The sequence below is a fragment of the Platalea leucorodia genome, assembly GCF_965183815.1.
Source record: "Platalea leucorodia genome assembly, chromosome: 4".
NCBI classification, from domain to species: domain Eukaryota; kingdom Metazoa; phylum Chordata; class Aves; order Pelecaniformes; family Threskiornithidae; genus Platalea; species Platalea leucorodia.
The window spans coordinates 82,248,231-82,273,745 of record NC_138826.1 but is presented as its reverse complement, the minus strand read 5'-3'; the positions used below and the strand labels follow the sequence as shown (position 1 = coordinate 82,273,745).

The 25,515-nt window shown below is 36.2% G+C and overlaps 1 protein-coding gene across 1 annotated transcript in view; it reads left to right on the top strand.

The window, feature by feature from the left end:
* The window catches only part of TMTC2 (transmembrane O-mannosyltransferase targeting cadherins 2), a gene marked incomplete at its 5' end in the record, with an annotated part of 259,069 nt that extends 233,791 nt beyond the window's left edge, over positions 1-25,278 (top strand). Inside the window, 2 exons of the mRNA XM_082308903.1 lie at positions 3,948-4,011; positions 24,949-25,278. Of these exons, the coding sequence (XP_082165029.1) occupies positions 3,948-4,011; positions 24,949-25,128 (244 nt within the window). The 3' untranslated portion in view covers positions 25,129-25,278. The remainder of the gene's footprint in view (positions 1-3,947; positions 4,012-24,948) is intronic.
* Positions 25,279-25,515: the final 237 nt, after the last annotated feature.

The window sequence follows — 25,515 nt, the reverse complement described above, 5'->3', positions numbered from 1 at the left end:
TTTGCCTATATGACTTCTGTAGGATCCTGATAATGCAATGCCAGATGAATCAAGTCATCTGTAATATGGGTGAGATGTGGGATGAATGTAATTAATTTCTTTGCAACAGTCTGGTAACTTTTAACTTGCATAGTACTTGCCTGTAAAATTTGTTTTCTCAACAAATTTGTTTTCCAGACAGCTTCATTCAAGGTTCATGTAGCTGTTTGGGTTGTTCTTCTTAAAACAGTAACTGGTCATGTGTTTTACTCTTGTAGTATTTGCTATGCTCTTGCTTATAGCCTCAGTTTGAAACCTTTCAGCAAAGCTAGATACATTTTAATGGAATGTAGTGAAGCATATATTTGTAATGCCATATGGTGGCTGTAGCTTCAATGACTGAGTCATGTATTAACAGTGCTAAGTTTCACTTTGTATTTGTATACTGAGGTGAGTTGCCATGAGATAGGTTTCCTGTGATCTAGGGGATGATTACTTTGAGAATGAGGAATGGCAGTGTGGTGACACCGCTGTACTAATCAGAAACAGGAAAAGAGCTTCATGTTGTCTTCAATTGAAAACAAGCATAGGAAGAAGAGCTTTGCTTAAAAGCACATTTTGTAGGAATAATTGGTTTTTTCACACTTCTGTAAGACCCTGGATTGTTGTGGGAAACACTCATATTACATGAAGTTATAGCATGTTTATTGGCTATTTGAAAATAGAAGTCTCAATTAGAGTAATACTACATGACGTGGTCTTTGTTTTTCAGTGAATTTCTGTGAGAGTATTTTGGCTCTCCAAAGTACACTGACTGAACAGGGAGTGTAGGTGCTGGCACCATCTCAAAGGCACAAGTTCACCCTATGTTATTGCCTAAACAGTTTTTATTCATTCTTTAATTACTGTCCATGTGCTTAAATATATGTATGTATGTATGGCTAAGCATATGGTCTGTAAATTTTGTAACTGTTTTGTGTTTGTTTTGTAACGAAAAATGTGGATGAAGGGTTACATGTATGGAATCTGATTATGACTTTGTTGTGACACAAAAAGGTCCATTGAGAATGCCAAGTATCAACATTTAGTATTTTAAAATAGGAATCTCTTTGAAGAAAACTTTCTTATAGTTGGACTGACATCCATGATTTCACTTAAAAAAAAAAAAAAAATCAACAGTCTGAAGCCTTATGCCAAGCAATAGGCAGGTTAAAAATAACCATTTCCCATTCACGTGTTTATGTATCTAAACCAGTCAGCTTTGGTGTTGTTTGTCTCTTAAAGCAATATTTTTTCCAGTGATCAACATGAAGATTCAAAACGAATGCAAGCTGAATATAACTGGGTGTCAGGAGAACCTAAGAGCGATGTGTTGTCAAGCACATTTATGAGGTGTCACTAGCAGTCAGCTGGAACAAACCACAGAGAACTGGTAGATCTGGAGGCTCAGGTCAAGAGATACGAGAGCGTAAAAAGAGGAGACATTTTTGTCCCTTAAAATAAGATTGAATGCTAAGTGTTAATGGGAGAAATCAGATGTGTTTTCAAGGTCAGTTCTCATGAAAAGACTTAGGATAGATGTTGAAATATAGCCCATAACTATGAAAAGGACTCTGTCTTCCAAACTTCTCTTGCTTCCCTTCCTTCCTTTCTGTTTTATTATCCACATTTTATCTAATGTTTTACTCTAATGCAAATTACATTTCCTTTAGTAGTGCCCTTGCATTGTTTGACATTGATCCAGAGCCCTTCACTGCTCAGTGGCATAGGGTTACTGCAATTTCCTACCTCTGTGCCTTTTATTTTTCTCAAGGCAAAGCCATTCCAGGGCTTAACACAATGAATTTCTAGTTTAGATTTCCAGTGAAAACGGGAACTGGAATTCTGCCGTATCTTAACTAAAGGAACTATTGCTGAATGCTCCAGAAATGGAACTGGCATTTTCCTGACCAGATTAGTGTGGTGTGCATTCATTTCTATAAACTGTTTTTAATGGAGAACTATAAATTCAAACTGATTTCAACTTGGGAATTAATGATCCATGTTTCAAGATGTACATGTGGGAGGAAAGCAAGCCGTGTATTTCCACTGGGCTAAAAGGGGACAGGATTTTAATTTGTTCCACATTCACATGCCAACAACACTTTTTGGATCTGAAGTGTACCGTCTGTATCTGCCTCCTGGGTAAGGCACCTTGTTTATTGTGCAGAATTTCACCACATTCAGAAATGCTTTGTTTCCTGACAGTTCTGTGCAAACATGAAAAAAAAGCTCTGTGACATGTTTCGTTTTATGTGCCTTGTAGTAAATCCTGAAATTCAGAAGTATGAGATTTTTTTTTTTCCAGTCGTTTCAAGTGCTACTAATGCCCAGCAGGAGTGATTCAGAAGCATGTTAAATGAATATTTTTAGACATTCAATCGTTTCTAACCACTGCAACCACTGAGTCGATGATACATGTGCAAAGTAATTTAAAACAGTTAACAGGTATAAACCAGGTTCTACTTGGCAAATTGTTAGTCAGGAAGTGGTTTCGGCTTTCACGTGAATTATGTGAGAAACTTCAAAGGGATTATCCTTCCTCCCTTTCTCCTCCCAAGACCAATAACTGTCAAAACGTGTTGATTGGGATTAATTACCTGTCATGTATTATGTGACTAATTTTTAAAATTTGGGTGTATGGAAACATAAAATTAGAACACAATTTGATCACTGAATAACAAAGCAAGTAAACGCTCATGTAATGAACACGGTAAAATCTCCAGATACAAGTGCGCAGTTGATTGATACTGTTTGAACTAGTAACTGTTCTCGGAAGGAGAAGAAAAAGAAAAAAGAAAAAAAAAAAAAAACAACCCTACTCAGTGTTTTCTAATTTTTCCATTTTGTATCACAGAAGTGCATCTGTAATCACATAACAAACACAAATTTGCTGAAGATCTCCTGTCCTACTCTTCTATGAACGGACCTAACTGTTCATAGCAAAAAAAAAAAGCAAATAACTTTAGCAGAAGATATGTGGGGTGCCTGATAGTCCTGCTTGATTGTTCTTACATATTTACTATCTTTCTCACGGCAGGTATGTGATCAATTAGGCCAGTAGCCAAACTGAATGGTTGGAGGGAAATTAAGAAGGTGGAGACAAAAGGAGAAGAGAGGAGTTTGAGAAAAGAGTAAAAAGGGCCTGTTGAAAAAAAAAATGTGTTTGGATTTCTCTGGCAACATATTTTATTTTTATTTGAAGGCATTAAACTGAAAGCTCAGGAGAAGAAATAAAAATTAAACCACTAGGAAAATGTAGATGCCATCTATATTAGTAAGGAAGAGAAAAAGAGGTGAGCTGGTAGTGCTTCAGGTACCCAGAAACTCATCTTATTCCCTTGGAATATGAGATCTAAGTTTAAATCCCTTCTCAGACTGCTGTGAATAAATGTTGAAACCAGAACTCTCTTTTCTGAGTGAATTCCCTGAATCATGGAAACCTATTTTTGAGAAATCATTATATTCTCTGATTTTTTTTTTTTTTTTCCCCCCTGAAATGATAGTGGTTTTGGGGAGGCACAAAGAAAGGAACTGCATTATTGTATAATCTACAACTTTATAATTTACTGTTGAAGTATGGCTAATTACAAAAAATGAGCCAGATTTTCCTCTGGTAAAGACTGGTACGTCTCTGTTTTTTCCTCAAATGAGTGCTTGGCCTTCTGCATTTCTGTCCAGTGTGTACTAGTATCATTTCAGAAATAAAAAGAAAATAACAAAGGAAAAGGGGATTTGTGATAATGGATATTCTGAACTATTAAAAAATCTTTTAGATTGACATATTTTGTGCACTTGTTAGGGTAATATCCTTAAACAGTGGGAGAAGTTGCAGTATTTTATTTTTAGCTATGCTTCTTTAGATATGGTTTCTTTTTTAACCCAAGGAAAATGAGTTGTAACTATATTGGTTTTTTCTGCCCTGATAGACAAGCCAGTCTCAATGAAGAAGCCGAGAAGTATTATGAAATGGCAGCAGGATTAAGACCTAATGTAAGTACCTTCTTAATGATATCCATTACTTAAGTTGATGAACGTGCTACAGTGCTGAACCCTTTGTGACGAGAAGTTTCTTGTTGGAGAATTTGATCCCTCAGCCTATATTATATATGTTCTTTTAATGGTTAATTATTGGATAGTCAGATAAAGCTGTTCATTTGTCAAATCAATCACTATACTTTCAAGTTACCTCAGTGAAGTGTTCTAGCAACAAGTCTTACTCGGCTAACATACTTGGAAAAGATTTCTAGATTTAGATTTATTTATCTACCTTTAAATGTGTTAAGTTTGGAAAGCTCTCCTAATTCCATCTATTTTCACTAGTAAAAGAGAATGAAAGGCTATTCCGTGATCCGCTGTTTAAGGCATTTTAAATATTACATTTATGCCTTTTCCTCTGTCATGAACTTCTGGCAAACATTGTTGTTCAACAAACTTAAAGATGATTTTACCTCAGAGGTATTTACCTCTGAGGTTGTTGTATATTGGCAAAGAAATGCTTATTCCTTGAAGCAGAAATATGTAGCAGTACGTGGCAGACCCTTTTTAAAAAGAAAAGCACATTTCCAATTTTAGTGCATCAGGAACTAAAGAAATAAAATATTTTCTTTTTACCATTTTTTACTCAATGTCATATTTCTTTTCAATTACCTTTACATTTTGGGCAAAAAACACTAATGAATATAAATGGGGCAGAATTTATTTTAAATACCTAATACTTTGTCTCTGCAATAAATCAAATCTAGAACACATTCCTGTCACAGAAGTCTATAGTGCCAAATTTGAGGATACAAGTTAGCAATTTCAGTCAAAAAAAAAAAAAAAAGAAAAAAGAAAAAAAAAAAACAAGTGAAAAAAAAAAATACAGGCTTAAAACAAAAGAGTTTTCAGACCTAAGAATCAAAAGCAACACCAGCTAAAATTCAAAACAAACTAACAAAATATAATCCAAAAAAACCCAAATAACTTATTCATATGAAATAAGGCACTTTTACACCATCTCTTAAAAAAACCTCTCCAAAATCTATGTATTTCTTTAATTCATACTTTTTGAGATAACAGTTTAGACTTTGTGATTCCTTATGCTTTCAGATGCAAGACACTTTTTTTCTCAGTGGATACCTTAGTGTTGAAAGAATTCCCTCAGTTGCCTCAAAGCTGGTACAGTTCGTCTTCTCTTTTCGGTGGTTCATTGTACTCTCAAAATGTTTCTCAGGAACTTGGAAATATATTTATTTATATATAACCATATATTAATATGATCATATGCGTGAGGTTTCTCAAAGAGCTTTGGAAGTAACTGAGGACTTCTAGCTCACAGCAGTGGTACTATGAAAGTTAGGTATTTCTAGGTATTGCTGACAAGCGTTACCTGTTAAGACCAAAGTATCCTTTTTGCAGGATAAGATCATCAGAACAGTTTATTATAGCAACTTTCTTCTAACTTTGATTAGTTTAAGTTAAAATCTAATAGGTACTGCTATTCAGCTTTCTTTAGGAGATAATTTCACTTTTATGTTCAAGATGATAAAGTTTAACTTTGTAGCTAAGCATAGCATGAATATGGTTCACAACGTTTTAAAAATATTTTAATGATGCAGAGTGGGAAAGTTGTATCCATTTTCACTGCCAGCATCAACTGTCTGATGACTGTATAAGGGCAATCTCTCAAGAATGAAAATAAAACCAGAAATAGTTATACGTATCTTTTTTTCTTATTATTAACTCTCAAATTTACCATAATAGTTTCAGAGTGTGAGGAGAAGCAGCAGCTCGAGGAGGTTTTCTAGGTAGTAAGTAATATAATGCAGACACGGTAAGACAGAAGTCACAATCTTTCCAAAGGAGTACGGAATGCAAATTAGTGAAATCCTGTGTACTTCATAGCTACATCTGTACTGGTAAATTAAATGTGCCCAGGACTATTCTCTAGTGTTGATCCAGCTGGCTTCTCAGTGTGTGCCCAGGTACTGTCTGAGAGACAGCAGCGGCCCAGTCCAGAGCTGTGTAGGAACCATCCTCACAGCCTGAAAATGCCCACAGTTTAATTTGTTATTTTGCATATAGCCTGTGTATCCTCTCACTGTCTTATGAATATGAAGGATCATCAAAATTATGTGAGTCAAGATGCTAAAGAGATATCCTTAAGCAAAATATAGTGCTGAAGGATTTTCATTTTATTTTTTTGTATCCATCACTAATGATCTAGAAACATTTCTTTGTAGAAAATTCAAAATGCTAGATGTATGAATGTGATGTAATGTACAGATGCATGCATACATAGAGTTCCGTATAGATACACACATATGTATATGTATATTTGTGTGCTCCTGTTTAATATTAGCTGCTAAGAGATCTGTTCCCAAATTCCCTCTCAGTGAGAATACTGTGGCAGCGCTGAGGTCTCATTCTGTGCAGTGGATCAGCCTGGTTCCTACAGCAATTAAGTGCTAAAAGCATATGTTTAACACTCCCTTCTGGTGCTTGAGATGATACCTGTTGACATTAGTGAACTTTGGATCAGGTTCCCAAGTAAACTGTGTCTCTGCTTGTTTTTTCAGCATGATTTTTTTTTTTCCCCTGTGGTTCCCCAATCACTCCTCCAGATCCTGAGTTGAAGATCCATTTCTCTATTACCAACTCCTTTCTTATTCACTGTACCAAGACAACTACATTATCAGTTATTCTGTAGAATTAAACCCGTGCCTAGCTCCTGAGAGATTTTCAGCTAGTGCAGCCTGAAACAAAACACAGATTTCCATTCTCTTGCATCCCTTTCTTTACAAATATTATATATTTTGTCATATCTCTGATATCACTACCATAAAATACCATCCTTAGCAGCAATAAGAAATGTTAGTAATACTACAGACAATCTTTTACTGATTGTTAGCGAATTTATATGCTCACTGAGGTTTCATGACACAATTTTATTCTCAGCATTCTCGCTTTGTGTTTGTTTTGCATCCCTTTCTTTGGTTTCTCAACTGTTCCTGTTGTTTTTGGAACGAAGCAATACTTCATATGCAGTACTTCCTCACCTGCTCCCCAATGTATAAGCCCTTTGGATCCAGAAGCTGCTCTGCTGAGCTTTTCTACGCACAAGTCCAGTTTAAATGGCCATTTGAGTTATAAGTTTCAGACCTACTTAGTTGGCTATTTCAATATTTTTTCCAGACAGCAGTCTCCACTATTGCATTTGTCTCCTAAGAAAGCCTTCTTTTATTTCAGCGTCTCAAGATTGGGGCACAACAGTGAGCAACCAGTATGCCTTCATGTCTGAGTCACTTTCTCATTCAACTAATCCATTTTTATAAGAGTTGTGACTAAGGAGGCTAAAAAGGTCCCCAGAAAAACAGTATTCAGTTACATGAGAAGTGTAACTTCTCTGAAACGTGCAAGCCATTGTTTTTAAGAAAACAAACATAGAAAGATTTTATTTTTGTAGTATTGGGGGTGATTCATTCATCGTTGAACTAATTCTGAGAGCACTGAAAAATACTGAAACTACCATTTATTTTCTCCCCGAAAAGCTTTATTCCAATGAATATATTTGCAAAAAAATTATACCCAGTAAAGGAACAACTGAATACAGCACAGGTGTGTTGAAATGTATATCCACATCTTGAATGTCATCTTTGCTTTTGGATACACCTTTATTCTGCACAGTGTAAAAGAATTAAAACACTTTGGTACAATAGCAGCACCAGCTGAACCGCAGCTTGGGTGCAAAGAAAAAACAAATCTGGCTATTATTATTATTCCAGATTTAGACCTAACTGTTCCTTAATAATGTTCATGTCTGGCCTTTTTTGCAGTAGGTGTGTATTCATCCTCTATGAAAGTAATTTCCAGTCAAATTTCAGAAGAGCAGTATTTTCTGGAGAATATAGTGCTGCTGTGGAGATGAGAATCATTTGTCTTAAACTTCACTGAAGAAGCAAGCATTCTCAAGATTATGTCTATTTATTTCCAAATAGGCTTCACAGAGTTGACTTTCCCCTGGAGAGCCAAGGGGGAGAGAGGAATCCAGGAAGCGGTTCGGAAGGAATCTACTTTTATTTGCTATGAATCATTTCTTACAGGACTCTCTTTTCCTCTTTCAACTCTATAGGTAACCTACAGAGATTAGCTTCCCTAGACCCTGGATCTTTTTGAATACTTTCCAAAAAATGCATTCCCATATTGTGTGTTTACCATGATCAAAACAAAATCATTTTAGAGCTTTCTCAGTGAGAAGCACATATGTGTTTACTCTAGCAGTGTTGGCTTGGATGTATGTTAATCACAGTAGTCTAATTCTAAGAAATTCAGTTGCATGAAGGAATGAAAGTGTAAGTTTCTTGGACAGCAAGACATTTATGCAGTAATTATTCTGAGTGGGAGTATTGCCGAGGAAAGTCTGTATTCAGAGATGGTTTCTAGGTGCCCTACATCTTGTAATGTTCACAAACCAGGAAATTGTTTTAACAAGTTGTTAGGCACTCTAAAATGTGAGCTCTAAGCTCACTTTGTTGTGGAAAAACCAGTCATCCAGAAACTCTCTTTAAATTTGCATTCTTTACAAGAATGTGAGATATTGACTTAAGCTTCAGCTTTTATTCAACTTCTAAGACATTATTTGTGTAATAGAACTGCATTTCTAATTTTTTAACTCTGAACTTGAAGCAGCCAATCTTTAAAAATCTGCTCTAGAACCCCCACATATGGCCAATGGCTCTTGAGAAGAAAGGGCACTTTGAAGTATGACCTCAAGAGTATTAAATGAAAGAGAGCTCACCAGAGCCTTAAGACTTTGAGCCACCACCTTGAGCTGATTGGCTTAGAAGCATTCCTCAGGGAGGTGCCGTGACCTGCAAGTCACTGCCATCCCAACCACATATTAGTGCTGCTTGCAATCTGGAGCTCATGACAGCTTTAAGCCCCATGTCATCGGCACATTGTCAGAAACAGCTGTTTCCACTCTACCACTTCAAAAGGGCTTGATTAAATGTCTTACTGTAACAACATACATAAAGACACACACATAGAATGAGGGGGAAAGGAGAAATGTACCTATAAGCAAAATAAATACAATTTCCACTAGATGGTTTAATCATGATGTGGGGGACTAAACCATTTCTTGACTTGAAGGGTTTATGTAATCAGTTAACACAATATCATATTAAAAAGCAGTTTCTACAAGTGCTGCTTTTATTTTTTTTTCCCCAATGCTGGAATACAGATTTCATGTCAAAGGCTCCAGGCTTGCAATAAGCTTTACCTTGAGCTGTCTAACAGTTGAAAGAAGAATCCTGGTGATTTCCAGATAATTGACTGTATTTTTATAGCCACCTTATAGATAACATGCTTTCAGTGCTTCCTTACGGAAAGTGTTCATAATATATGGGTTTTATTCATGGCAAGACCTCTAAAAGTGAATGTACTTCTGATAGTACATATATCTTTAAAAAATAAAGTAGATGTTGTATTTTGTCTTGAAACATATGTAACCAAGATCTGCTTTATTATGTATTTTTTCCTTAGGTTTTTCCATGCCAAATTTCCCTATTTGACTTTCTCCTGAGCGTTCAGTAATTGTCTCATGTAGCTTTACCAGGCTAGGAGTAATTGTGAGGGAGACAGCTTTAGTGCATTTTGCCAGCTTCGTTAAGGGCAAGTCCTGTTATTGCCAGGGAGAATTTTCACAAAGCTTTTAAGAGCTCCTGCTATGTTAGTTCTGCTGCTGCTGACAGTAATAGATGGGTTAACAGTGATTCTTAAATTGTCTGCAGCTGACCCTCAATTGACAAAAAACTGGCACTGTTCCACGCTTCACTGGATCTAATGTCCTCCTCACACTGCTCCAGGGATACTGGAGATCTCTCACCAGTGATGAATCTATAGCTCCTGCAGCAATTTTGAGCAGATCTGCCTAGTCCCTGTTATCCAAACCCAACTGGAGTGTCTTGCCATCGTACTCCTGGTTTCTGGAGCATAGTACAGATAAAGCTGACATGGTCGTCTAAAGAAACAGTACATATGTGATTTTTACACCATGTATTATTGCCAGTAAAGCATGACACTTTCTAGTTGAGAATCCTTGTTTTAAAATGTTCTTCAGTCTGTTTACTTGTTTATTCAAAGTAATGAACACATGGCAATCTTTTATCTTTATGTATTGGTGCCATGGAATGACCACAGAGCTGTATTTTTAGGTAGTTAGCATCCAGCAGATTCACCTGTTCAGTTGTCTTCCATTACTTCTATCTGCTTTTACAGAAAATACAAAAGTGAGCCTTGTGGGGCAGGTAGAGCTTCTGCCAATTGCCTGCCTGCCCTCCGAGCTGCTCCCAGCTTCTCCTGCCCTGTGTCAGGGCTGCCCAGCTTCCCTCTACCAGCACCAGCTGCTGTTAAGCCTCGCATTGTTCAAGGCTTCCTCTCAAGTGTGCCAAACTTTCCGCCTCAATGTTATGAATGGCTGTGGATTCCTTCCAGCCCAGCAGCACTCTTGGCCTCCTGAAAATGCCTCCTTTCTTTTCTCCTGGTGAAGGTGTGAGGAATAAGAAAACTTCCCAGGATCCAGTTCTTCCTCTCTTCCTGCTCTATTGCTTCCTAAAGAGTGAACCAATTGTTATAGGGCATGCAGGACTTTTAGGGACTAAAAAGGGTACTGTGGCTTCCTAAAGAGAAGGTAGAAATGACTGATGTGAACTGTATTTCCAGATGGCGTACTTTTAATAGTTTGACTTCAGACAGATACGGGGGTGGGAGGCTTAGGCATGGATCAGCTCCACTAGGAGGGGAGATAGTGGAACACCCTGAGAGAAAAGAGGACACCACTCTCTGATCTCAAAAGTATGAGAGCACTTTCTTGGTTACTGTAAATTGGGTAGACTTTCCCCATTGACAGGCAATAGAAGACTAACTCTGAGATTTTATATCAGATTATCTGTGACATTTTTCAGACTGCATAGCAGAAGGCTGACCTAGCCTAAAGGTTGTGCAGAATGGAGAAAATCAGGACAATTAATATTAACTGAATGCAAGCTGCCCTTCATTTCAGGTAGAAAGGCTCTTCAGTGTTTGCACAGAAATAGCAACACTTCTTCACATAGAGTTTACTCTTTCTGCCCCTTCTGAGCTGGAAAGCTTTTTAAATCTAATTTGGGCCCCAGCTGAATTTTCTGCTGTTGTTGTGGTGCTGTTCTTGTTGCTTCACCCCTTCCAGGTCCTTATACTCAGTTCATCCTTCTTGTCTGGTGCTAAGTACAAGGCAGATACGTTACCTCTGTTCAGCTATTTGGTGAAAACTGTGTTTATTCTTTTGAAAAAAAAGTTATCTTTCTATATATGAAATTATATTTGTTCAGGGTCCTCCTAAATATTTTAAAGACACATTTAGTTTTTCTGTTGTGCACAATTGTCAGCTTCAAGACAGGCTTGTGTATAGGCCGTTGTTCTGAATCGTAAAGTATTCCTACTTCAGCAGAGATTAGTGCCTCCCACCTTAAAAAAACAACAGACAAACCAAACAGTAAACCCCATATAGTGTTTCCCATCCCTATGAGCTCCATCAGTGGACAAAGAAAGAACACAGGCTATTGGAATGGGGATATTTGCCTGTAATACTGAAGCACAATATCAGGATGAGTTGTATAATTTGAAAACCAATTTACTCAGCTGTGGAAAACACTGAATTTCCTTTGGGAAATACATGAGAATATTTTATAGCCTTACCCCAGAAAATTCTACGTGTGTTTTCTCATGCATTGCAGCGGCTCTGTGAAAGCAAAGATTGAACATGCCTTTGGGTGATTATGGAATACTTAAAGCTGGTTCTCAATATTGTGATTCATCTTCCTGTAAAATGTGTGGGAGAAAGCTGGAAATCATGTCATTACAGTTCTCAGCTTCAGTTTTGTGAGGGTTAGATTATGGGGAGTTCATTTGTACTCTCTTCTTCTGATTATACAAGCAGTTAAATATGCAAATATCTGAGACCAATTGGCTCACTCCGTGTAATTTGTGAGCTTTGGAATTGAATTAAAATGCCTTTGCTGTACATTTCCCATCTAGAATAATTTGTTGTACTCTGATATCTTAATCAATACAGAAGTATTTTGTCTGTGCAAGTTCTAAATGACTGAAATGAAAATACATTTGAGTTTATTCTGCTTACATAGATGTTGCGTTGCAGTAACACCACTGACTTGTTTAGTTGCTTCTCTTTCTCCTGCACGAGAGGTAAATTGGGCTCTGTAGTTCCTGATTTCTTCAAGTGAAATTATGCAAGCAGTTACGAACTCTTCTTAATGTAAAGTTTTTAAAACAGTAAGCTGCATAGACAGAAACACTCTGCAAAGTAAGCCAGAAACTTGTTGTCATGGTAATTTGGAGTGCTTTTCGTTTCATTTTTAGCTATGAAAATGTTTACAAATTTCCCATAAATATTAATCCTTCTACAGTCTAATTATTGGTGTAATGTATTTTCTGAGTCATTCATCTTCATGAACTGTAAAATGTATAGACATGCTTTTCTTTAACGGGGGGAACAAATGTTGGGAATAAGCAACTATATACTAACTCCTCTTTTCATATTTAATTAACCTTTAGGTCTTCATTAAATCATCAATTACCTTACCAAGAACTGTTGAAACAGTAATTTTATGCTTACCATGTAATTTGAGAGAAACTCTCTGATAATTCATGCACTATTCACTTAGGACATAGGTCATATAAGGTTTTCAGTATGTCTGGTGGCAATCCCTTGTGCTGCTTGGAGCTGCTAATAAAGTCTTTTCTTCACAAAAAAAATACCCCAGAGTATTTTGTTTTATGCACCCATTTCCCATGGTAGGCTCTGCCCACAGTGTTCAAAATGTTTATGTGACTATATCTCCAAAAAGCAAAAGACCGTGTTTTCACAAAAATCATGCATGTTTATTATTAGTTCAGTGATGTTTCCTAAGAAGATAATCACCCAATATTAAGGTATAGGTTCTGTTTTCTCTCCAGGCACCTACATAGATACAGAACACTGTTCTTCTGATCCCATCAGGTGATTGATTCTCAATGGATAGGTCGTAAATTCTCCAAGGACAAGAAATTCTCATACCAAATAGTACTTGAGCTACTTTATTGTCAAGACCTTGATTCAGAAATTTTGTAGGACTGTGCCTTAGTTAGCTCGAATAGAAATCTTAGTGTCTTCACATTTCTTTTTCTGTTTTTTATATGTATTTTCATTATGCAAATTTAAAGTCTTTATCTAATATATAGATATGTTCAGTCTACCATCAAAATTATTTGAAGAAAAAAGGATGTGATGTCAACTAAGCCTGTCTCTTGGGGTGCAGATTTGTTTCATTCAGTGTTTTTCATCCACATCTTAGTAGAAAGATAACTTTTCTTTTTCTATGGTTACTTTCGATTATGAAAATAACTGTGAAACAGCTTGTACGCAACTATGATGTTCACTTACTGAATAATTCAAAAAATAGGTTTGCAAAACTAATTAATAGGAAGTCACAGCCTAGATTTGTACTATTGATTTAAATAAAAGGAATCATGCTTTGCGATGATGGGAGGCAGTAGTTTGTAAAGATACAGTCTCTTTGCTGAAATTGTGGAAGTGAAGATGATGCATCATGGATAGACCTATGCACTTGATTGTGATTGATAGTCTGATAGTAATATGGCAGGGGGTACTATGCTGCCTGCCTCGGTTCCTGGAGAGTGCAAGATTGGCTTTGCCTGGTAAATGTAGCCCTCAGTGTCAATCAAAAATAAAGTGCCATGAAATATAGAACTCACAGCAGTAGATTAACATTTCAGAAATTAAACCATCTGTTTGAACTCAATTAGAAGAGAATCCAGCAAGGTTTTTCCTAATAGAGTATTCTAGTGCTGATTCTTGAAACAATGCAAGGAATTTATTATGCAATTAGAACTGATAAGGAAGTGGTTTTAATGCTCATTAAATAAACCCAGCAACAGTACATTCTCAGTAGGATGTTTTGTAATAAATAACTTCCTAATTTTCTTCCTGAACTATAGTTCTGATGTATTTCTCATTCTAGGAATGATTTTTAGTTGTGGGCTGGCATATCCTATTAGAATTTTTTTTCCCCACAAGTTCTGGAGAACTTACGTCTCTGTTTCACAAGATGATTTTGATGCAACTGGTAGTCTCCTCCACCCTCCCACACCTCCGGATGTATCTAAGTGATTGTATAGAGGGAAAATGCCCTACAATAAGGCTGGTTTCGGTCTGAGATCTGCATGAGAAGAACTATATGTTCGCAGACTGCTAGGAAGGGGATGGTGGCAGGTGTCTGGCTGAAGTAATTTTCTTGGAATTTGTCTTTAAGAGTAACTCCAGTACCAGTTTGAATGTATTTTTCCCTGGGAAAGTTACAGTCTAGAGATCAGATGTCTGCTAATGACAATATGCAGTGAGGAGGGGATGGATAGCTTTTCATTTCCCCCAAAGAACAGTCCCTTTTTGTTGAGGCATTCAGAACCACTGTATAGTGGTCAGCTCTGCATATTGCATTTACATGATTCTATTTACCACAGTCAGTTTTACTGGAGAGCAAATACACATTCAAGTGTACCCGCCCTTTTGAAACATGTCTTCCATATAATGAACAGCTCTATTACTAAGCTGAGGCAGTTTTACTAATTCTTCAGGTGCTCCAGTAAAGATTGTCTTCCTGTAACAGTAAGTAACTTTAATCTGACATTATGGTTTGTAATAGTGCCAGTTGCCTCAGCATCTGGCTGCCTCAAACTCACTGAAAACAATTACAGCGTGAAAGAAAATAGAAATCTTTTTCAATATAACAACAACAGTAAAAAAGAAAATCCACAATAAAACCCTAAATTAAATTCCATATGAAGGTTTGCTGTATGTCGCTTAGATTCTGTGCAGTAAAAGATTGATATATTTATGGTGGAGTTATTTGGTGGAATTTTATTGTAACTTAGTAGCTCTACTCCATTTCTTCACATTCTAACTGCATTTAAATACACTTAAAATTATCAGACTTATTTTTTTATCATTTTTATCATTTTTGAAAGATCGATACATGATCCTTCATTAATTCTGTTTGAAAAATTCTGTTCTGATAGCTGCATTGATGGAGTTTTTTGCTGTTTTGTTCACAAATTGGATGTTTTACCCATAATAGAGGAAGAAAATGCTTTCTGAACAGAGATTATAGAAATTTCACAGGAGGCAAACCTTTTGATTTGGGGGGAAAAATGAGCTTTAACAAAAAGACTGCTGGTAGGCAGTAGCATTAACCTAAAGTTAATTTCTGTAGGATTCTGTGGTGTTCATAAAGAATGGGTGGTATGTGTAGTGAAAATATATAATGAGAAGGCAAATGAACCTGAGCCATTGACTGCAGAACTGCATAGCGATTCTAGTGGCCCTGAATTATAGTTTGCTCCAGTCATGGAGGGCTTTTTCTGGGGCAGCTTGGAGCAAGCGTCTGGTTTCATGGGTAACTTTGACATTGAATTTCAGAGGCAGGAATTGAACTTTGATTTCTTGGTGCTAGTCCTGCAAATATTAGTTGTCCTCTCGTGCCTTCAGAAATAATTAATTAAACCCTTTTAAAAATGAAAATATTATTTGCAGTGCTGCTTCCTGTGGGCATCTCTTAAAAACGTAGTTTCAAGAGTACAGAATCTTCTGTTCAATAAACAGCAGTTATTGGTATATGCAGTATCAAGTGCAACCTTTCAGAGTAGGATGTGTAGATCTACCACTGAACACATCTTGCTATTATTGATATTAATTACTCACAAAGCACTATAAACATATGTGTCACTGATCAGATGTGGTAAATAAGGCTGGCCTAGCAGAAAGTAGTTTTATTTTTTTACAAGTCACAACCTTGTAAAAGCCTAGTGAGCAATTAGTGCCCAGTGATCTTACTATTAGCGATCAAAAGACCAAATTTTAGAAACTACAGCCTTAAAATCTTTAAGCTACAAGAATCAAAATTAAATCCTTGCACTTAGCCTGGAAGTTAATAATTTTAATATGTACTGTAGATCTAATTGCTAAATACTATATAGGGAACACCTGCAGGTTACTGGCTGCCAAAAAGTAAGGCAGGAATTCTTATGAATTACCCGGAGCACTGTAATTCAGCATTTTGCAAAGGACCAATAGTATATGCCTCTTTTCTCAGCTGCTCTCATAATCCTGTGGGTAAAACTGAAGTCAGTACAGTGTGGCCATAACCTTTTTGCAGTATGCAACAGGCATGGAAGTGATAGGAGCCAGATGAAAAAGGATGAAGGGGAAAAAAAAAAAAAAGATTGATATGCAAATACTTTAAAGTTTTCCATGCAGAAATTTCAGAAAAGAAAATATTTATGAACAAGATTTTTTCAAGCATTTTCAGTTGTGTCTACTGTCTAATGAAAATGTAGTTCCTTGAACAATACATCATCTCAAGAGTTTTGTTATTTATTTGGAAAGTTATGGAGTTAGTTTTTATTTGCAAAATTGCCTTGGTAACATTTCCACATGCTGAAGTTGCATTTTTGGACCAGTTTGAAAATACCTTCAGACACTATTTATAAACCATGTTGTTATGGAAATCATATCATAGTCATCAGTTGTACTTACCTGCCAATGAAGTTATTACTAGTAGAGGAATAAGGATTGATTCTGTTCTAGGGAAAGTTAGCCAAAAGAAAGTGTGTCTATGGAGGAGTGAAATGAAGGCTAAAATTCATCCTAAAACATCCTACAATGCCTAATAATCTCCTAGTCTTTTCTTTTTTCCTGTTTCTGTAATGCTATAATAACATACTTTTTCTGTGGGCTGTCTTAATAGTGATTGTGCATGATATAACCCTTGAACAAATCAGCAATATTCTCATTCTTTGTGCTCAGAGCAAGTATGTCAAGTTGCATAATGGTTTACACAGTGTGCCTGAAAGCTATGCCTTACAACTGCAAATACCTAAATGGTTTTGGAAAACATACAGAAATATCAATATTAATCTGGTTCTCAAGCATTTAATTCATCTGACTACACTTGTCAGCCAAAAGTGCAAAACCTTGTTTGACATTTAACATTTATCTGAACAACTTGAGTCAAAACACTGGAAATCTTGTGATTTTGAGATTTCCTTAATTAGAACTTAGCTAACTTTTCAAGGCTAGAAATGAAAACTTTTTCCTTCTGAAATTTCAGTAATTGGCTATTCTACTCAAAAATGGAAGCTCTAATGCACTACTTCATATGCCTTGTGACTAGCATCTTTTAAAACTATACAACCTTCTCTGGGTACCGATGTATTTGATCAGTATCTGAGCAAAAATAGACAGAAGATGCATTCATTCTCAGCAGTCATTTTTAATTTCCAATGACATTTTATTTGATTGAAAAAAATGAACTTTTTTAATCCTAGTAGTATATGCTGTGAGTATAATTGTAATCATAATCTCAGATGATCTCTAGATTAGAGTTTTCTGTGAAGATTAGCCAGTTCTGATTGTGTTAATATGAACAGCTATTCTAATCAGCCCTGCATGTGTGCTGCTGGGTGAAGTAGAGTATATTAATTTTCCTTTTAACACTTTACATTTCTTTTAAATTAAAACTGGGGTTTATCTTTAGGCAGTAACTCAAAGCCATTTATTTTTCTGGTTTCCAAGGTTTAGAAAGAAAGTAAATGTGAAAATACATTTACTAACAGATTGAATTCCATTTTAAAAAACTCTTGCTTTTTCTTAATAGGACAAAATTCTGTTACTGAAAGGTTTTGAGCAATTTCTATTTGTCAGTATGATAGTACAGATGACATTTCTATTCAGCAAGTTTCTCACTTGCTGGGACTACAGACTTCCTAATTAGCATGCAGCATACTTGTGTTAGATAAGGTAAAGAAGTAGTTAGATGTTTTATACCATAAGTATAGCTATGTATTAAAATTATCAAATTGCAGACATCAGAGCACAGTTCGATTCCTATGAACAAAATTTAAGTCATTTGAAGATTTTTTTAATGAAATCCTAAAGCGCTAGAAAAATTGGATAAGATTATCATATCCTATACTGATGACAACATTTGAGCTGGAAAGCTAAGAAGTTTAATTAGAAACACTTTGAGGCCTGGAAAATGTTTATTATTTTTTTAATATAACCATAACATTAAATACTCATAACGTATGTTCCTGTTTAGCTTTTATTATGGTAATAGAAGTATGTTATCTAAAAATGTCCATCATGGTTTCTATATAAACTGACCGTGATTACTAGGAGGTTTTTTAAGCATAAATCAAAGCAACTGATGCATGGCCACTGGGAAAAAAAAAATCTAGACACACAGAAATTACAAATGTAAGTACATTTTTATGGGACTTTTTCAGCTGCTGTTATGATGTGCAGCCTTTACCAGTTGTAACACATGCTTTTGTTATCTTCCTGATATATAAAACGGTATACTCTGTATTTATATAAAGGCCAATGGTAGATAGCTTTTCAGAAGCAAGATGTAACATATATCTACATATGCTTGTTTGGTTTTGGATAACTATGTTTTTAAAACTCTGAGCAGTCTCTGAAGGTTAAGATGAAAAAGATGTTGAGGAAAAAATCTCCACTGGCTGGAGAACATTGATGCTAAAATGTCCCCTATTGATGTGATAATTTGAGAAACAAAGTAGACTGCTTGATGCTTCCTTCCCATGCCAAGTCTAGAACTCTTCCCCGACTCGCAGCTGTGGGTTTCATTAAAGATGCCGATGTCTAAATCTACAAGCAAACCGAATGATTTCACGGTATGCTTGTGGATGAAAACTCCCACATCTGCCACCCATAAATATAAAAAAATTGTAAAAACCCTTCCCTCACTCTTTAATTTCTGTTTTTAAATGTATATATCCTGTAGTTTGCAATTTTAGACAGGATAGTCTCCAGTGTTTGAAAGCACACAAGATTAGATGCATACAAACAATTCCCATGTATATTCTCCTTTCACCAGGCAGCTTAACCTGTCATCTGCTATGAATGTCCAAATGTAAAGTAATTTAAAAGTTATTTTAAAATTATTAAAAAAAAATACATGACCTAACATTTATGTAGTATCATCAGTTGTTAAGGTGACCAGGTATTAACTCATGCTTTTCTTCTGCCTTATTAACTTGAGATATTATCCTAACATGAGACTGTTACATAAACAGTATTCAACAGAAACTATTCTGTTTTTCCTATCATCTGCTTTATTTTTTGTGTGTTTTCTTTTTTGATGTACTTTTATTTTCTGGAGGGTGTTTATCTTCCCTGGAGGTTAATAATTTGTTACTTTGGTGAACAAAATATGAATAGAGCACTAAATGAAGTCTCTTTCTATGTAATGGCATATTAGTAAATAATAACTAAGGTTGTATCAGCATTAACAACATAATACTCTTAGAGATGATGACTGAATCCAAGGATCCAGTTCCCTCTAGAGCCTAGGCTTGTTAGTTAGATTTATATAGCTATGTATGTTAGTCAGTCTTAAGGTAATTAGATTGGGACGCAGGCTCCTTTTGCAGCAGAGATGTTTAGGTCCATTTCTGACTAATACAACCATGGAAACTGTGCTCTTCGCAATGTTTATTCAAATTAGTACTTTCAGGGAGAATGCTTTTCATTTCCCCTCTTCACTATTTAAGCTGAAAGCTGTTGTCGACACAAGAGCATACTTACAGAAATTGTTCATGAGCAGACTTGCAATTTAAATAATGTACTTAACTGTCATAGAGGAAAAGTTGCATGGTATTCTTCCATTTTAAGAGTTTGCAAAGATGCTGATTTTTTTGTTTTCCAGCAGAACTGAATGCTTTGCTGTCTGGCTGATGACACAGGAAATCCCTCTCAACTCTGAATTTTATGCTTTTTTATTCTCTCTGATCCATAATATTTTGCCGTACATCCTGTCATCTTGTTCCAGAATGCTTTTTGCACCAAGTTATCTGTTCCTAGACAATTTCCTCTTGTCATCGTAGCCAACTTACTGGAGATCAGTGTCTTAGTTGTGATTCACGTGCTGTTTGGAACAAAATACCAGACATAGCATAGTAAACTGCAGTTCTTAAGAAGCCTTATAGCATATAGAGAACCAGGTAGAAACATGAGGCTCTGGAAGGAATAACTGGCACTTGGTTTATCTGGCAACACTATGTCACTCCTATAAAAAGGTCTACTTGTATGTGTCACTGCTGAATTTACAGTATTGTCCGTGTATTGCATTGGAGAGTAAGATCCAGTTGGCAGCAACTATCTTGGTGCATGTCCCTCCCCTGCCTCTCCTTCTACCTTCTCCGCCTGCCCCCATGCTTTAAAGTAGTATGCTTACATCTTGGGGCAACTCCTAGGTCATGGTTTTACTCAAAAGTTGTGAGGTCTGTCAAAAGCAGGTGCCACCCCTGAAATGATTCTGTTGTCCACAGTTATCTTTAGTTATAAAAAAGGAGCTGTTGACATTTTGATTGCTTCAGAAGATACTATGCTGTGCTATAGCAATAACACCAGTAATAAAAGTTCAAGTGAAAATTCTTGCTGTCACTGTAGGAGGATAAAGAAGGCATGACAGCACATTATCCCGTGGTCACTGATAAGATGAAGTAGTCCACCGTGCTTTGCTCTCACACTTAGTGAGCCATTCTACAACTACTGCTCTGCTGCTTCACTACTCAGTCATTGTACCTCCTATGTATCTTCAGTTATCAAAGAGAAATATCTGAATTCTTCACCCATATTTAACTAGAAGTGCTGGGACGAAATATTCACAGATGAATGACATTTTGTGTCCTTCTTGAAGTATGGACTTTACTCAACAGGAACCCTTAAAAGAACAAGTGTCCTTAATTGCACTGTTTTAAACCAAAACACTTAGCCTCTGTGTTTCTGATGAGTTGGCCGTGCTGATTACAGTATTCATTAAACAGTCCTGGGGTTGTTTTGAAACATCTACAAGATCATGCACTGCAGTAATTCATTAAGAGCAAAATGAATATTGGCAACATCTTTTCAGTGACCTTTTAAAATGGCTAAGTGAGATGTAGCTTGCACTTGTGATTCTACTGGAGTAAAAATTGGCACGATTTTCCTTATAAGTACCCCAGCAGCAACAAAATGCACTTTCATCTCAGAATCTGCTGCCCTGGCCTCTGTGGTGTTGAGCAGAGAAGGTCATCTGTAAGCAGAGCTTTGGGGAAAACAATTTCAGATTTCATTGCTTCTGTTTGTGCTGTTGTTTGTTCATACTTGTTTGCCACACCAGAGGTGTTTCTGAGCTAGGTTAAGTGTTTGTGTATTTGTTTCTCTCTCCATAATTTCTTAGGCATATATAGGAGTAAATTTGTCATCTTCTGTTTGCTACTGTTCTGATATGGCATTTGCTATATGTGGAGCCAGAGATGATGAACAAGGAATCAGTTCATCTTCTGTGTCACTAAGACTCATTCTGTTTGTGGGTCCAATGTTGTACTTGGTTACATTAGTGTAATCCCAAAATACTACTCAGAATTATTTTGAATTATTTGGAGATTCCATAATTCTCTAATTTTAGAGAGGACTTCAATTTACGTTAAAATCTTGGCATGCCCCAAGGCTCTCCTTTTATTTTGGTAGCATAGAGAAGGTTTGAAAGAATCGTCATCAATGTAAACCTAAAACACCTCAGGCAACTGAATGCATGCCTGTTGCTATTTTGTTATTCATTAACTACTCTGTTATTCCTATCCCCTCCTCCCCACAAGCACCTCCCACACCCCCCCAAAAAAACAACTAAAGAAACAAGTGCACCACAATAATAATGCTAATAAAGGGAATAATTCCCAATAGACCATAAAAGACAGCATTTATAACCCCAGTAGAAATGCCAGTCAGCTTTTTTCGATGTAAAGCATCTGTCTCCAAAAGGAAATGAAGGCAGGCCTGTTTCTCCTTTCAAGTCTCTGAAGTAGTAGGTGGTGTCATTTGTTATACAGTGCTACAAGTCCCATGTTATTGCAATGGTAGCTGCCGACTGCCTTTGTTAACGTACTGAAAAGTTTTATCAGCTGTCTTTAATAAAAGCCAATATATGTGAAGAAAAACTATAGCAAATGTCTCTTGCTCTCTTGTCCTCAGACCATCATTTATAGCTGTCAGAGAGCAATGCCACTGATGTATAAACTTGCAGTCACCCCAAATTCTTTTGACTGTTACAATAAACCATAGATATTGGGGTGGCTGATACCCTAGAAATTTAGGGAGCAGTCTTTCTGAAATCCTGTGCACTTCCTCATTTGATGCACGGAGGAGACTGAATGAATTTTCAGCACTACCTGAAATGAGTTATCAGTTCACATTTTCCATGGATACATTTGTTTAGAGCATTAATGGCCTAAAATTTGTTGGGTTTCCAGGAAATCAGGAATGCTGTGTAGAAGCTGGAAAATTTCAAGTTCAGTTAAAAGGCATGCAGGTTTGTTTTTTTTTTCCTGGATGTTTTTGATTGCTCTAGTAAAGTGATATATCAAATTAAAGACACGGCAGAAGAGTTTTCTTAGCTAGGCGTATAGTCTTATATATATGACGTTCTTTAGAGTACTTGATTAGTACCATACACATACCATATTTTCAGGGGGGTGTGAAGGAAATGGAGAGGAATTCTGTAAACCATATGAGACAACTGTACTACTTCCCACACAATAAGTTTGTGGATGCTGTAGAATTAGCCCTGAGCACATTTTAACGTGTGTCTTATTTAATACGAGTTTTTCTAGGTTTAAGCTTTTTTAATGCTTATCCATTGTAAGCTTTGTCTAGATGCAAACATGTGCACATAGTTATATTTCCAGTGAAAAAGCTCTTATTAGACAAATAAGGAGCACAATTAGTGGGAATGGACCATCCTACTCATGATTTGAGAAAATTATCTCAAACAATCTTAAGTCTAAAAATAAATGAATGAATAAAATATGTAGATATTTAGACAGTGGAGCTGTTTTCCAATCATTCTTCACTTGCATCACATGCATTAGCACCTAGAACTTCTGTAATTAAGGAGTGTATTATTCCATTATAAAATAGTATGCAAGACTGGCACTGCAAAGGTGGAGCTAAGATAATGTGGCTGCCAATATGTGCTGTCCATAGCAAAGATTACATTTCAGGGGCTTAGTTTTCCTTCTCTGTACAAGACATGACTGAAGAGGAAATTTTGGAGAGTATTGGGAAAACTGTATAAAATCCAGCTGTTTATTTTGTTTTGATTCTTAGTAGAACAAAGTAACTGACTTAGTGGTGGTAGAAATAATCTGTCAGGGTAAAGCAAGAAAAATTAAATCTAAAAATAACATCTTCAGATTCCACTGCATTAGCATTATGATGTTTACAATAGGGAGGGCTGAACTCATTTTGTTTTGCTTAATTTTGAAACTCTGGAAGCCAGTTGTTCTGAAAATTTGATGTGTCGTAGTTCTTTATGCGTTTTTGTGATGCATATGTTAATAGGTGAAAAGAAGCAGGAGGAAAGCTGAAAAAATATGAAATATTTGTAGGATATAAAACTAGAGAATTTTCTGAACATTTCCACCACAAAATTTAGGTTTTGGACACAAGAATTATGGGGTGGTGGGGTTTGAAGCTTGATTCGGAAGGATAGAGTAATAAGTTTAACTTGCTAGTGGAGAGGTTTGGAACATAGGTAAGTCTTCCTTGTCCTAATGACTTCTTCTTGCCACGTCAGTCTGGGAGACCAACTCTAGTGCATATTTTATTGGCCTTCTACCTACCTTTTTTTCCTGAAGTTATTGTCACTGAAGGGCTTCTAAAGTATACCATCACCCGCACCCAGGAGTCTGAAGCTGAGTTTCCATGTGGCTTCACATTTTGAGTATTGCATTTTGATCAGAACACTGGTGAGTGGTGTCTTGAAACACTTATCCTCTGAGGCAAAACTGTGTGACTTCAAAAGCGAGTTTTCCTGAAGCTCATTGGAAATGATAGTGACCTAAGAGGGAGAACCGTAGTGAACTTTGTATAATATCTTTTCCCCTTTTTCTTGAAATGCAAGGTACTGGTTTGGCAGATGCCTTTACTGTGCTCTCACTAACATGCGAATACCTTAGGTACTTGCAAAAAGGCAGGTTAGACTGTTCTCTTCAGCTTCATAAATCTGCTTTTCTATCCTTGTAATATTTTTTAACTCTGGTAAGTAGGCATGTTTAATTATCGTGAACAACCTATTGTTTCATAACGGAATAATCTAAAGATGAAAAACCATTTTGTCTTAGCTAAAGATGGAAAAACTGTTAGTAAAGTAAGAAGCTTTTTTTTTGTTACGAAATTTTCACATCCTTGCTGTTACAATAGCATGTGTTTCCACCATTGTTAATTTTATTCAATTGTTCATTAAGAAATAATTGCCACAGCGTGAATCTAAATGGATATCCTAGGACCTTTGAACATCCTTAGCATCTGAGAACAGATTGAATTTTCTACTAGTTATAATTAAGACAAAGAGAAAAAAGGGATGAGTTCCAATGTGTTAACTATTCCCAACGATTATAAACTCTTTATTGTCAATGGGTTGAATTAAAATTAAATTCCTGTCTTTAATCCACTCTTGGATTACTTTAATTTTCTCTTGGAAACTGTGCTATGCCAACATCACCACATGTAAAGCTTTGAGTTCTGTGTTTTCTCATTAAAGAGAGAAGTCTATGTCTGTAGACAACAGAGCTTGCCCTGTTTAAAGCACAAAGTATACAGCAGCTGTTCAGAAACTTTTTCTTGTTATCTCTATTTGCTTAAATTGCTAAATTGCTTCCATGAAAAGTCTGCAAACATAAGGGAATAATTTGTTTAAGTGGAAGAAGATTGTCTGAAGAGAAAAACTGAAAATATTCCTAATATTTCTCCTTCCCTTTTTTTTGTACCAGTATCCAGCTGCCCTAATGAATCTTGGAGCCATTCTCCATCTGAATGGTAAACTGAAAGAGGCTGAAGAAAACTACCTCCTTGCTCTTCAACTTAAACCTGATGATGTCATCACTCAGTCCAATCTTCGCAAATTGTGGAATATCATGGAGAAACAAGGTTTGAAGACATCAAAAACATGATGATGAATACTCTGAACTTTCTTTTCTTAAATTGATTAAAACCACGAACTAGATCTTCCACACAGTTGTCCGATCAGAGAACTCATTGGACTTGACTGCAAGGATCAGAGGTCTTAATTGCTGCTAGGGGAAGCTATTCTGCTTTTTTGGCCTAAGTTTTTTTGCTAGATAAATAGAAGAAGGGAGACTTTGAGATATTCATGAAGGACTTGTTACCCCACGAAAATATTTAGAACCATAGCACTTCAGAGAAGGTGTTTTGGCATATTTGATAAATCATTGCAAATCCCATATTGCTCACTTTTGTGTGGGTACTTTGAAATGTATACTGTCATAGAAATGCTAAGGGAAAATTGTACAGTATACACTAAGCCATATGGGAGTAAA